The 13,838-nt window shown below is 47.5% G+C and overlaps 1 protein-coding gene across 1 annotated transcript in view; it reads right to left on the reverse strand.

Moving 5' to 3' along the window:
- Nucleotides 1-13,838, reverse strand: part of NOTCH3 (notch receptor 3) — a 209,312-nt gene that overhangs the window by 67,839 nt on the left and 127,635 nt on the right. The window contains exons 11-14 of the mRNA XM_078681656.1: nt 6,367-6,600; nt 5,874-5,984; nt 4,692-4,884; nt 439-584 (exon numbers count right to left, since the gene is read on the reverse strand). Of these exons, the coding sequence (XP_078537782.1) occupies nt 439-584; nt 4,692-4,884; nt 5,874-5,984; nt 6,367-6,600 (684 nt within the window). The remainder of the gene's footprint in view (nt 1-438; nt 585-4,691; nt 4,885-5,873; nt 5,985-6,366; nt 6,601-13,838) is intronic.

Here is a 13,838-nt window from a genome sequence, read left to right on the forward strand (position 1 = left end):
CCTTCGACTGAAGCAAAATGGTAGTCCTACGTTCTGGTTATGACTTTTCAACATCTGGCCTCCCTATCTTAGAATCATTAATCTACCTTCCTCAAAAAAGTCCAAACCAAGCATGCACGTCAGACAACGATTGCATAGAACACAATAGCGCAGACCTTGGATCGCTGCACTGACTCCCTCAGCACTCATTAAGATAGTCAACAAGACCCACCAAGTGTTGCATGAGAAGTTTCGGCATTGAGTGCCACCTAAAAACTTGTGATCAGCCTCTGTTTTACTGAGAAAAATGCAGAAGGTGTAGTAAGCAGGGAGCAGTGGTTAATCCTGCAGTGCCCTTGCCCCCAAGCTGTGGTGTCAGGACATACTAAAGCTAGCACCAGCCAGTCCACAGCCAGGGAAGTCCAATACAAAGAAGTCAAGAAGAGCGGATTAACACACCTTGGAAGCCCTCCTTGCACTTGCATCGATAGCCGTTCACGTAGTCCGTGCAGGTGCCTCCATTCTGGCACGGGTTGGAATCGCACTCGTTTTTGTTGAGGTCACAGTTGGTCCCCGCCCAGCCTGGCTCACACTCACATTTATACCTGTGAAAAAAGAAAAGCTTAGTCTATGAATGGCTCTTTCCACACCGCCCACCACATCCTACAGGAGGTCAGACCACACCAAGGGGGCAGGAGCACCTGGAGCCACACGTCTCATCACCCTCAGAATGTGTGGTCTCCAGGTTAAGGGATGAGGCAGGATAATGGAAAGCAGATGGCATGCTGGAAAGGCTGCTTCAGAAGTGGTGGGTAACTTGCTTGGCATGGCAGGCATTGCGGCTCGTGAGATGGTCCATAGATAAAGTGCACACAATGTTGTTGGCAACCAGTCTCAGGAGAGTGCCAAGGTTTGAGAGGTCGGCTCCTGGCAGGCTGCAAATCCTGGCTGGAGAGGTAGAGCTCAGGCAGAGTGGGAGTCCAGCTGCTAAAGGGAGGCAGGAACCCATGTGGGAGGCAGGAACGGAGAGGTATGGTAACTTTAGAGAGTGAATTTACCGAAGCTTCTTGGCGTTAGCTATCAAGTGGTAGTGTACTGCATAAGAAGTCAGTGTGTGCTAAACAGATGAGATTTTACCGGTTTTGTAACTTGAAGCAAGTCTGCTTGAGAGCATAGATAGGAAATGAATTTCAGGTCTTTACTGTGGGGGGGACACTCTGTAAATAACACTGGAGTTTTGGGGCATTTAGCAAACAAAAATAGAGCAAATAGCTCAGGCAAGAGTGTACCAAGCACATTTCAAACCCTATAAATCAAGCAAATTACTGTGTATGGCCTTGTCGACGATCACCATCGCTTTACACGTCACTCGGCTTTTCACCAGCAGTCAGTGAGGCTGTTTTAACCCTTTTGAAATTTGTGCATGTTTGAGTTGTTCGCAATCAGCCTGGCCACTGCATTTTAGACCAGTTTTAGCTGACCTAACGAAGAATGGGGAGTAGCAAGATAGATCACATTGCTGTAGAAAGGTTCAAGAAATGCAGACGCAATTGTATCATTTAAGGTGCCAGAAACATGTGTCACCTTTACTTTTTCAGTCTCAAGAGAGAAATCCGAGTCAATAAAACATTTCCAGAATGGAATAGCAGGGGAGGGGCGGGGGACCATAATATTGAGTCACCCAAGGATTTAGTGGACAGGATATCAAGGGAGGTAAGCAAAAGCTGGGTCTTAAAAGGATTAAGGTTTTATTAAACACCCACTAATTGATGATGATGAGACAGTCTGATATGGGCTCGTTCCTGATGAAGTAATACAGCCAATGGAAGCATATAGATGTTAAACAGGAGGGGCGACAAGATGTAGCCCTTAAGGACACCAGGAATTAACATTTTAGGCCCAGACCGAAATGGAGGAAGAGCACACAGGGATGATGAGCCCTTTACGAACAGCATCCTAGATACTTGCATCGATTAGCCTAGAGATCAAAGTGTGCTGGTCGCTTGGGATGAAGTCCACGGGCAGATCGAGAAGGATAAGGGCCCCGATAGTACAGTCATCAGGTATTCTGCAGAGATTGTCAAGTACAGAACCAACAATAACATCCGCGTTTCTGAATGTGATCTGGCATGCCATAAGCTTAGCCAAACTCATGAATTTGATTGAAAAAATTGTTTTGGGAATTTCACCCCGAAACTGGTTCAAGGAAATGAGTCTAAAATTGCTCAGGTCATGGGGGTCTGAAGAAGGATTTTTTTAAATGGGTTTGACTACTGCTGATTTCCACAGAAATGTCACTAGGCCTGTATTAACTGTGAATTACAGATTGTAAAAAATATATGATGGGTGGCAAAGAGGAGCTTTTATCCATGTATCAGGTTTGGGATCCCCTAGAGATGCCAAAGGATGCACGGAATCAATTCATAAAAAAAGCTGCTGTTACTAAATTTGATTAAAAGGAAGCAGGAGTGGTGGGGACATTATATAGCTGCACAGGTGCAGGTTTTGAAATGGGTTTGCATGCCATCTCTACCCATATTTTTACAATTTTGCCTCAAAACAGCATAGAAAGATCCGATCAAAATTTAGGGGAAAGAATGATACAAGATCCTTCCAAGTGAGGTTTAAGCTCATAATTCTGAAGAGTTTTTAGGAGCATTCACAAATCGATCTAAAAATAAGCTATTTTAGCCACCTTGATCGTCAATGTACATCCTATGCTTTGTGTACAGAATTTCTAATGCAGGATCTTATGACCATCAACACCTGCATTCCAGTGGGCATAAGAGGACTTTTAACTTACTTCGCTCCGCAGTGAAGCAGTAATTAGGTCTGGTACAGGCTATGGCCGTAGAGGTTACCCTAGGAATATTATTATCCAGGGTTTGATTCAGCATTCATTAAAACAATTATGGCCTCAGAATCGGGGCTGGGCATCTTTCCATAACTGGCACTAGAAGAGGCCATCTCAGAAGACACTCCTTCAAGGGTGCAAGCCTTGCATCTTCTGCCAGTACGAACTGGACTTGATGTTGTATAATTCTACTCAATCCGGAAGGTAAAGGGACATGGAACTTAACAGAAAAGTCTATTGGGCAGCAGACGGACTCACTGCGACTCAAAGTGTTAGAGACACTGGGTCAATGAGATTATCCGCTGTGAGTTGGGTGGGAAGTCTGGTAATGAGAGGTGAGGGGGGGGGACGATGACGACGAATTCATCAAACAAGGGGTTGTGTTGCTTTGAAAGCCATCAGTGCGTCATAGAAAATGTGACAGCTCGCGTTGATGAAAAGTCTGAAATCTGATGGTAATAGGGCATTGTAGACTTCACATTACACAGCATGAGTTTTATTTGAGGCCGAAAGTTTTCTTATGTGTTCAGGGACCAAAGCCAGTGTATTCACATGGACATGGTTACGCACTGAAAGTAAAAGGCAAGGGAATTTCTCTATCAAATTATGATAATTTTTTTTCCTTTTTTTAAAATTTTTTTTTTTTAGAGTATTCGTAATGGTTCTAGTAGGCTTCTAGTCTGTGGGCAAAAAAAAACCAAGCAAGACATGATACGAGTAAGTTATAGTGTAAACACATAGGACATGCCAAGGGGGTCCATTGGAGCAGTGACTGTGGCCGCAAGATGCAGCCAGGCTTACCTTTGGGAGGGGCCCACAAGTTGGCCTACTGTAAATAGCACTCTGTCAGTAGGGACTTGAAAGACTGGGCCACTGATAGGGGCTTAAACCCTAAATGTCCACCAAAAATTAAAAGAAAAAAACACAGACTATAGGAAGGCCAGAGGAGCACATAAAACGAATTCGACATCGGAGTATAAACCAAAATGAGATTGCAATCAAAGTTTCTCAAACAATTAATACTTAGTTTAGAACACTACTTTAAAGATACGCAAAGAGATAAAAACTATAACACACTGGTAAGTGGAATTGTGCAAAGCATGGGCATCTAGAAGAGATTATTTCATACTGTAAAACAGTGCACATGGTGAATTACAAACGTGATGGGCTACACTACAAAATCCTCACACACAGAGGTTACTAGCAGCTTAAAATGTCAGAGTCGCGGTAAGCTGCACAGGCGCATGTTGGCCTGCTTTAGTCAGTACGTACATGAATGACTAAACCGCTGACAGTGAAATAAACCCAAAAGGCTTTGGTAGTGTGGGAGGCAGATAATGGGAGGGGCAGCCCAACAAGCAAAATGGTGGACACAAAGTTTGGTGACTTAACTTGGAAAAGAAACGGGGCATGGATGTTTTGGCTGGCACCCTTGCATACATCCTTGCATACACAATCAAGTGTTAATTAAAGCGTTGACAACATGCTTTCATACAAGATGGTGGGACCATAAACACATTTTAGTATCTTTCAGAATGCAGGCCAAGGGCCAACCTCCACTACTGCCGTACAGACACAGGTATAGATCTATCACGTGATAATTATCATATCATGAGGCAAGTCAACAAAGCTTGCCGTAGACCGCGCCCTCAACTTCGTGGCGCATACTCTTGCTCACGTCAGCCAGAAACGCAGTCCCGGTGTCTGACGCCTGTCTCTGGGGTACACCAATTAAGCTCCAACACATGAGCTTCGAAAGACCCAGCACTCATGAAACTTCGATGCAATGCCCAGGATTCCCTAGAAATGGATCTGGCCAACCCTGCTACTGCCCAACAACCAAGCTGAGGGCCCTTACCCATTGATGTCGTCTTTGCAGGTACCGTGGGCGCATGGGCTGCTGCTGCATTCATCCACCTCCGAGTAACAGTGGGGGTCGTGGAAGCCTTGTGGGCACAGGCAGCTGAAGCCGTTCTCTCCGTCCACACACGTCCCCCCATTCTTGCAGGGGTTTGAGGCGCACTCGTTGATCTCCACATTGCAGAGGGGCCCTGGATCAGAGGAGAGAGGCCAACAGGTTACAGGACATGCGGTGTGCTCTTCAGGTGCGTACCACAGGCCGCGGGCCAGCTGGCATCGTAGTGCATGAAGAGACGCCGCTCTAGCTTCAATGCTGCCTAAGAGACTCCTATCTAGCTTCAATGCCGCTTAAAGGCCCTGGACTAAAAGTGCAGGTCACCTGCTGTCCTCAAAGACTAGCCATTAAGCCGCAGAGGAAAATCAGCAATAAACATAGTATAAGGGGCCAAAAGCAATGAGCACTGAAGGAGGTACGTCAGATGTTTACTGCCCACAACAGAAAGCAATGCATGCTTCAGAATGACAACAGATGCTCATGGTAATCCGGGATACAGCAGACAGCATGCATTCAGTGGAAGCAAAGCCAGCAAACTTGTATGTGAAAATGCACTGGCTAATCTTTGACAGCCAGCAGCACAGCCTGCTGTACTGCCCACTCACCAGACGGAAGCAGAGAACCCTCCGATAACACCGCAGGCAGCACCACAAACTACATCTTGGTCACCTTGCCCGCTCAGAGTCTAGCTGTAAATGCTCCTCTCTCTGCAGCAGCTAAAGTCAGACCAGGCCATCTCCTGCAGCAAATGGCGCCACTGCTATCCCTGAAGCAGCCATCAGGACATGCATCTCCCCAGAAGCACCTGAGGACTGGGATTTCAATGCAACAACACGCAGCGACACCCTTGCAGCACGTAAAGGGGTGGGAATCCCTACACAGCCTGCAGTACAAGGCCCCTCAGACTGCAGACACTGCCCCTTTTCTTGCAGCGACCGAGAACACTAGTTGCCCCTACAGCGCTTGCTGAAAAAGTCTTGTCCTGCATCAGGAACTGGCTGCAAAGACCACAGCAAAAATGCAGAGTCCCCTAGACTCCATCTCCATCTGCCCCAGTTACCCCCACCTGGGAGAATCAATCAACACAGGCAACTAACTGCCAATACCACAGCTGGCAGCACTCACCTGTGAAACCGGGCTTACAGATGCAGTCATAGCGGTTGATGCCATCCCGACAGACTCCGTAATCGCAGGGGTTGCTGGCACAGTCGTCGTAGTTTATCTCACAGTTGGGGCCTGTACGGAGCGACAGCAAGCAGGGTGAGCATTGCACCATTTCAAGATGCTCACGACAACTCGAAAAAGAAGCCGGTGGAAGAGGCAGCATAGACGTGAGGAAACCCAAAGACAGAGAAAAGGCAAAGGTCTTGGATGTAAGAGAAGAGAGAAATCAGACAGTGAGTGAAGAGTAGCCGAGAGGGAGGGAGCACAAAAACAAGAGCAGTGAGGCACCACAAAGGTAGGACGATAGCACACAGAAGAGTCAAGAAAAAGAATAAAGTGGGAAACGAGAAGCTAAAAATGTCCAGCCAAACAGAACTATTCACAGCAAGCTAATATCTTATATGTGGTCTCGACGCACTTATATGTATGCGCAGGCACCGGAAGTCAACTTTACCTGAAGTGCCAGACTGGCAGTTGCAAATGTATTTGTTGACCAGGTCAATGCACTTTCCCCCATGTTGGCACGGGTTGCTTTGGCATTCATTGATGGGGTTCTCACAGCGGTACCCCGTATACCCAGATAGGCATGAGCAGGAGAAGCTGGCAATGCCATCCACACATGTGCCATGGTGGCACGGGTCCGGAGAGCACTCATCAATGTTCTTGTCACAAAGAACACCCTCAAAACCTAGAAGACAAAAGATTTTATGAGTTTGCTATAAAAAAAAAACAAAAAGTGCATGTTTGGGTTTGTTATAACAGATTTTGAACAAGCAGCCAGCTTCCAGACCTTGAAACTCATCCACCCAAAGCAGGGTTAGAGGCAGCGAAGCCAACATCTATTCTTACTACTGGGCAGATGAATAATTAGCATTTGCTCTCAAAAATACATTTAGTCGTACAACTTGGAGCATATGCTGCTACACAACTGATATCAGGCGGACAGCTTTCACTGAGTCACTATGGTCCTTGTGTTTCATTGGCTCCTTTCTGAAGCCGATGCGTGATAAAAGCGGTCATCCTCACTCATGGTCTGCAGTTTACCAATATTTGGCTATCACCACCCTCTTTAAAAGAGAAAAATGTACAGAGCAAACACACTTAGCTTGGACATCTCTCTTCAAGAAGCAGCACTCTTGGTCATTCTCTGAAAAAGCCTGGCGACTATGGCATTTCTTTGCAACTGCACTGTGCTTCTTCCCTCCTACAGGAAAGAGCGGATTTGGCTTCTTTCAGGTGTTTAAAGGAGACACTTGAACACCTTTCTTCCCAAACCCACCTAGGAAGTTGACACAGAATCTGGACACTTGTTCTCTTCTGCAATTGATATAGACCAGGAACTCTTCATAGATCATATCCTAGGAAAAATCCATGGAGTAGGAATACCTAAATTCCTTCTATTTAGTCATTTACATCTTTACATTTTAATGCGAAATCTGTGCCATTCATCCAGCTCAGCGGCTGCTATTTGTCCCACCCATACAAAACATCCCCTCCTTGCCTTAAATGCCCCTTTCCTGAACCTCTGTCTAGTTTACTGTGGAGGCTCTTTGCAAGCTAGGTGCTCTTCCGTAACCTCCGCCATGCCCGACACTCCGCATTAACCACCGCTTGAGCTTCCACCAACCCTCCAGACACCTGTGTTCTGCCTCCCTCTCGCACACCCCATGCACCCGCCGAAGCAACAGTGGAGGACGCTCCTTCGTCTACCTCGCTGCAAAGTCCTGAAGCTGCATGGTCCTGAAGCTGCATGGTCCTCCCACCAGAAGCTGTAAGGATCTCAGCGCCTGGATGCCTGCCTTGGGCACCAGCAGTGCTTTATAAATCCTGACTGATTGAGGGTTCTGCCCGACTCACTTCACTTCTGTTGCGCCTTCTTTGCTACTTTCCTAGCTACTCGACCTTGCAGACTAAGACTCCCTCCCTACCTTTAGGTGCTTTTTATTGCCTTTTGCTATCTGTGGACAGATAGCTGGGATTCTTCGGATATTCAAGTACTCCACGGTGGTTTGTTCAAGTATTTTGTTTTCTTGCTCTCTAGCCAAACATTTGTTGGGTTTCTTGTTTTTGAGATACCAGAATGTTAGTGCAGTCCTTGTCAAGGTTTATTGACAAATGTTCTTGGTCTGTTCTTCTAAATCAATGTATGGAGTTCTGGCACTGCTGGGTTCTAGTTCAGGATTTTTAATACTACAATAATAAATAATTAAGACAAAGAAGGCTGGACAGACTCGAAGGTTAAGCGTCTAAAAAGGAGTTACAAATAAAATAAAAAACACCATAGAACCATAGAACCACAAATAATTAAAAAAATAAACTCGGCTCCAATGCTCATTAAAGTGACATCTTACTCCCATCGGAATATTCTCCCGCAGCTGCCACTCCTTCACCCCTCACCAATCCCCTAAGAAAACTGCACAAAGTTCCCACATTCTGCCTGAAAGCCCCTTTGACGTGGACTGGGGCCTCCGCTCCGAGTGGGAGGGGGGCCGGGAACAAGGGCCATTCACAGGCCTCCTTTGTTCAGGGGTGAACACTGGCTCTGGGGCAGACACAATAGTGGTCATACCTCAAAAGGCTCTCCTGCAGTCCCTGCTTGTAGCCTCCTGAATGCTAAGCAGCCTGCCCTGCACAATGGCAGGCTCTGAGAGGAGGGGGGGGGGGCAGCAAGGACCCTCCAGGCCTTATTGTGAGAATCCATCAGGGATGGGCACGAGTGCTCTCTGTCCCGCCTGTCTCTGAGGGGCACAACTCCACAGGCGGTAACAACGTTTAACTTTCCAATCCTTTTAAAGTAGATTGTCTAGACCGCTCCATTTACAAAAGTTGTAACTCATGCCTAAGGAGAACGCGAGAGACCTAAAGCCCTGCGGAGTGAGGTAAGAGGGTACGACACTTAGGATAAGGCTGGGTATCACCTCTTCCTGTATGAAGATGAAATCATGTCTCACCCTCCCCCCTTGAATCATGTCTCACCCTCCCCCCTTGAATCATGTCTCACCCTCCCCCCTTGAATCATGTCTCACCCCCCACCTTGAATCATGTCTCACCCCCCACCTTGAATCATGTCTCACCCCCCACCTTGAATCATGTCTCACCCCCCCTTGAATCATGTCTCACCCCCCATGAATCAGGTCTCACTCTCCCCCCTTGAATCATGACTCAGCCCTCCCCTTTGAATCACGTCTCACCCCCCACCCACCTTGAATCATGTCTCACCCCCCTTGAATCATCTCTTACCCTCGCCCCTTGAATCATGTCTCACCCTCCCCCCTTGAATCATGTCTCACCCTCCCTCCTTGAATCATGTCTCACCCTCCCCCCTAGAATCATGTCTCACCCCCCATGAATGAGGTCTCACCCTCCCCCCTTGAATCATGACTCAGCCCTCCCCTTTGAATCACATCTCACCCCCCACCCACCTTGAATCATGTCTCACCCCCCTTGAATCATCTCTTACCCTCGCCCCTTGAATCATGTCTCACCCTCCCTCCTTGAATCATGTCTCACCCTCCCCCCTTGAATCATGTCTCACCCCCCATGAATGAGGTCTCACCCTCCCCCCTTGAATCATGACTCAGCCCTCCCCTTTGAATCACGTCTCACCCCCCACCCACATTGAATCATGTCTCACCCCCTTGAATCATCTCTTACCCTCGCCCCTTGAATCATGTCTCACCCTCCCCCCTTGAATCATGTTTTACCCTCCCTCCTTGAATCATGTCTCACCCTCCCCCCTTGAATCATGTCTCACCCCCCATGAATGAGGTCTCACCCTCCCCCCTTGAATCATGACTCAGCCCTCCCCTTTGAATCACGTCTCACCCCCCACCCACCTTGAATCATGTCTCACCCCCCTTGAATCATCTCTTACCCTCGCCCCTTGAATCATGTCTCAACCCCCCATGAATCATGTCTCACCCCCCACCTTGAATCATGTCTCACCCCCCCTTGAATCATGTCTCACCCCCCATGAATCAGGTCTCACCCTCCCCCCTTGAATCATGACTCAGCCCTCCCCTTTGAATCACGTCTCACCCCCCACCCACCTTGAATCATGTCTCAACCCCCTTGAATCATCTCTTACCCTCGCCCCTTGAATCATGTCTCAACCCTCCTTGAATCATGTCTCACCCCCCTTGAATCATGTCTCACCCTCCCCCCTTGAATCATGTCTCACCCTCCCCCCCCCTTGAATCATGTCTCACCCCCCATGAAGGGGGGGAGGAGTGTGGCTCAATGGTTAGAGCGGCAGACCCTGATGCAGAGTTCTGGCCAGGGACCAGGGTTCGATTCCCGCCTCAGCGGGGTCTCTGGCTCAATTTCCTCGGACCTGTTAATTCTCGCCTCGGTGCCTATTCTAATCACGGGCCCCACGCTGCAACTCTGGGCAATAGCTTGCTTAGCCTCCATACCGGCCCCAACAGCGCTAAGGACGCCTGGTTTCACCTTGGGGGTGCCCAGGAGTGGACACTTCACAGGGAAAGCCAGGAGGGGTTCCACAGCGGTATGAGTTTCAGCGCCAGGAAACCGCATAGGCGACACCGCAAGGTGACCGTCTGGTGACAGTGCGCTCTATAAGTACCATGACATTTACATGAATCATGTCTCACCCCCCACCTTGAATCATGTCTCACCCCCCTTGAATCATGTCTCACCCCCCATGAATCACGTCTCACCCCCCACCCACCTTGAATCATGTCTCACCCTCCCCCCTTGAATCATCTCCCACCCTCCCCCCTTGAATCATGTCTCACCCTCCCCCCCTTGAATCATGTCTCACCCTCCCCCTTGAATCATCTTACCCTCCCCCCTTGAATCATGTCTCACCCTCCCCCCCCTTAATCATGTCTCACCCTCCCCCCTTGAATCATGTCTCACCCTCCCCCCTTGAATCATGTCTCACCCCCCTTGAATCACGTCTCATCCCACCCAATCCCCCTTGAATCCTGACTCACCACCCTTGAATGATAACTCACTTACTCCCTGACTAATATCATGGAATGGCTCCTCAATCAATGCCCCTCACTTGTCCCCAAATAAAGACGGGAGTCTCACAAATGAGCCATCACAGATCCATACACTGTGTTAGATGCTTACTTGTGCTGATTCATACAAGGTGGGGATTGAGCAGTTTGTAGCACAGAGAGTCCTCTGCCAGGACCCAGGTGCACACAGTGCCTTGATGTAGACGGAAGCGACCCTGCAGGAGGGTGAATCTAGCGCTCATATTTCCAAGCAGATTTCAGTGAGCACAACAATTCTGTTTTCGAGCATAAGTGACATGGGGTTCCCTATATACTCGTGCCCCCCAACCAAGCTCAATAACAAAATACAGAAAACTGACAAAAATCTGTCTGAATGTGCAGAACTTCAAGTTATTTTCTAACAAATGAATAGGAAGTCAGTATAACTTTGGCAGTAAATGCACACCCCAATATAAACTGCATTATCGGTTTTGCTCTATGATTCTGCTAGTGTACATCTTGCTATCTTGCTACCGACATCAGCAAATTGGCCAATCCTTGAAGAGCAGGCATAGTCTTTGCACAGAGGTTTAAGGACAATACCTTGTAAATGTGTCACTCATCTATCGTTTTACACTGCAGGTTAATAATTAGCCTCCAATTTTCTAGAGAGAAAACAGACACTCGCACCAGTGTCCCCAAGACAGTCAACAGAAGGTCCAAGAGAGTAATCAATGTATGAGAGAAACGAATCTGCAGTCTCAGGTCGCCTACCCATCCCCCATTCAAGTTGTCTGAAGGACTTTGAGGGACCCCAGCATCAAAGTGAATACATCAGCAGCACATAACCAGACTCTGACAATGCAATATGTGGAGACTTTGACAGATGACCAAGTATTGTACCAGGGCTAGGCTTCATACTACTTTCAAATGTAGTGCTTGACCTCTTACTCAAGACCTGCAAAATGAGAAAAAACACGGTCTGCTGTGTCCAATGGGCCAGTCGTGGCCAACCCTAAAACTGTTCAGTATAAGTTGGCATCCAGATCTTTATCAGTTGTGGGGAGTCCTCAGAACTACAATGAAACAGCTAAAACTCTAGACTAATGCTATCTTACACAGACCTGGGTGAAGATCATCAAGGTGGCAAGAGACCCAATTTTGCGGTCCAGTTTAGGCACCTGAAAAAACCCAAGCTGGTATTAGACCAGAGGCAACACATTCTCTCAAGATTAGCATCTTCCTACTCCTGCTCCAGTGAGTTTCTCAAAAAAGACTAAGAAATCTCTGGTCATAAGCACCCTTTCAGAATGCTTAGGAGGGGCACATGAGGAACTGAGGGGCGTTGGGTCATCTGCAGGACCAGAATCAAAAATACAGTGCATTTCTGAAAACCACGCACATGGTGCATGCACTGAAACTGCCCAAGCTCATCAATGGAAAAAAGAGAAACATGGGTTCTGGAAGTTGTGTGTTCTGCAGAGGGCACAGTGACTGAAAGAGGAAACCAATTAGCATTACAGCTGCTTCAGGGTGCTTGTTGGAGAGTGCAACCACAACAAGGTCCCACATGGGAACCAAAATAGAGGGACTGCATTTCAGAACGGATTACAGCTGCGGGCAATATTTTGGGTTGATGGGAGCATCAAAAGAACCAGGGACACCATTTAAATCTACAGACTCAAGTAGAAACCTCTGGGAGCTGGTATTTATGGTTTGTGAATAAGCACTACCGTAAATATTAATATACCTGGAACAGCTAGAGCTAAGAAGATCAAAGCAACAGTTTCAGAATCTGGTAATCAGACCGCAAACTGGACACGCCAATACTTGGTGTAGAAAAAAAAAACAGTTCCTCATGGGATGAATATGGGCTTATATAAGAGTTTCTGGAGTATCTGGGAAAGTGTGAACAGTGCAGACATGACACCCTTACACTTTGGTAATGTGCTGCACCAGCTCCTAGATCCAGTGGTTGAAGTCATACCCTCGGTAATTCCAGCCAAACTGTATCAATCCCTTGAAACATCTGCCACCAGGATTCAGTCAGCTGGGCCTCAATTTATGTCCTCTTGACTAAAAGTGTGCTTCTCTTCCATTACTGAGCAGTTCAGGTTTCTGTTCTTCCAAATCAGGTTCTGCGCCATTGGTCTCTTCCGAGTCTAGGCCTCGTCCTGGCACAGCAAATGAAGGAATGGATGGGCATTTATAAAGCGCTCTGTTACTCCAAGTAGTGTCCTGGTGCTTTCCACCTCGGACCACAAACTTTCTGCAGGTGTACGCAGTCTCTTCAAGACTAGGCTTATAGTTTGGAGGAGGCAAGCCGAATGCCAGGCCAGCCAAAATATAAGCTTATTTTCATATCGAAACGCTCCCTCCGATCAGGATTGCTTTTGCAATCTTTCCCAAACTTAGGCTGGAAAAAGAAGGCCCTATCTGTACTGGTCTAGGTGGTTTGTAAATTGTTCGCAGATATTCTTGTCTAAGTTTTCCTGGTTGATGTGCGATGCAAAGTACAGTACAACAGTACAAGAAAGGGGAGAGGGTGGGTTACAGACAGAGTGGAGGAAAAGTGGGTTTCAACAAGAATAGATACATTTTTTCTAAGCGCATCAGGCAGCCACAAGTTTCAGCCGAGGAAAATACGAGCAGGTAAGCTCCCTTGTCCACAATGCCGCAAGTAGAAAATCCATTATTGTGTGCAAGCTTAGACAGCGAGCTCTCCTCCGACCACGAGCCCCCCTTAGACATTGAGCCCTCCGTAGACAACATTCAACCTGCACATGGCCTCCTGCAGTCCAAGTAGTAAAGGACAAACCCCCTTCTAAGTGTTATGTTGAGTCTGAAACACGGTCTCAAACCTGCTCTCATGATTAAAAACCAACAGGGCTTACCATACTTCTTGCGTGACTAGCCACAGCATCACTAACCCTGGTAAGGTATACAAGTCTTGCTGCCA

The sequence above is a fragment of the Lissotriton helveticus genome, chromosome 1_1 (genome assembly GCF_964261635.1).
Source record: "Lissotriton helveticus chromosome 1_1, aLisHel1.1, whole genome shotgun sequence".
Classification (NCBI taxonomy): domain Eukaryota; kingdom Metazoa; phylum Chordata; class Amphibia; order Caudata; family Salamandridae; genus Lissotriton; species Lissotriton helveticus.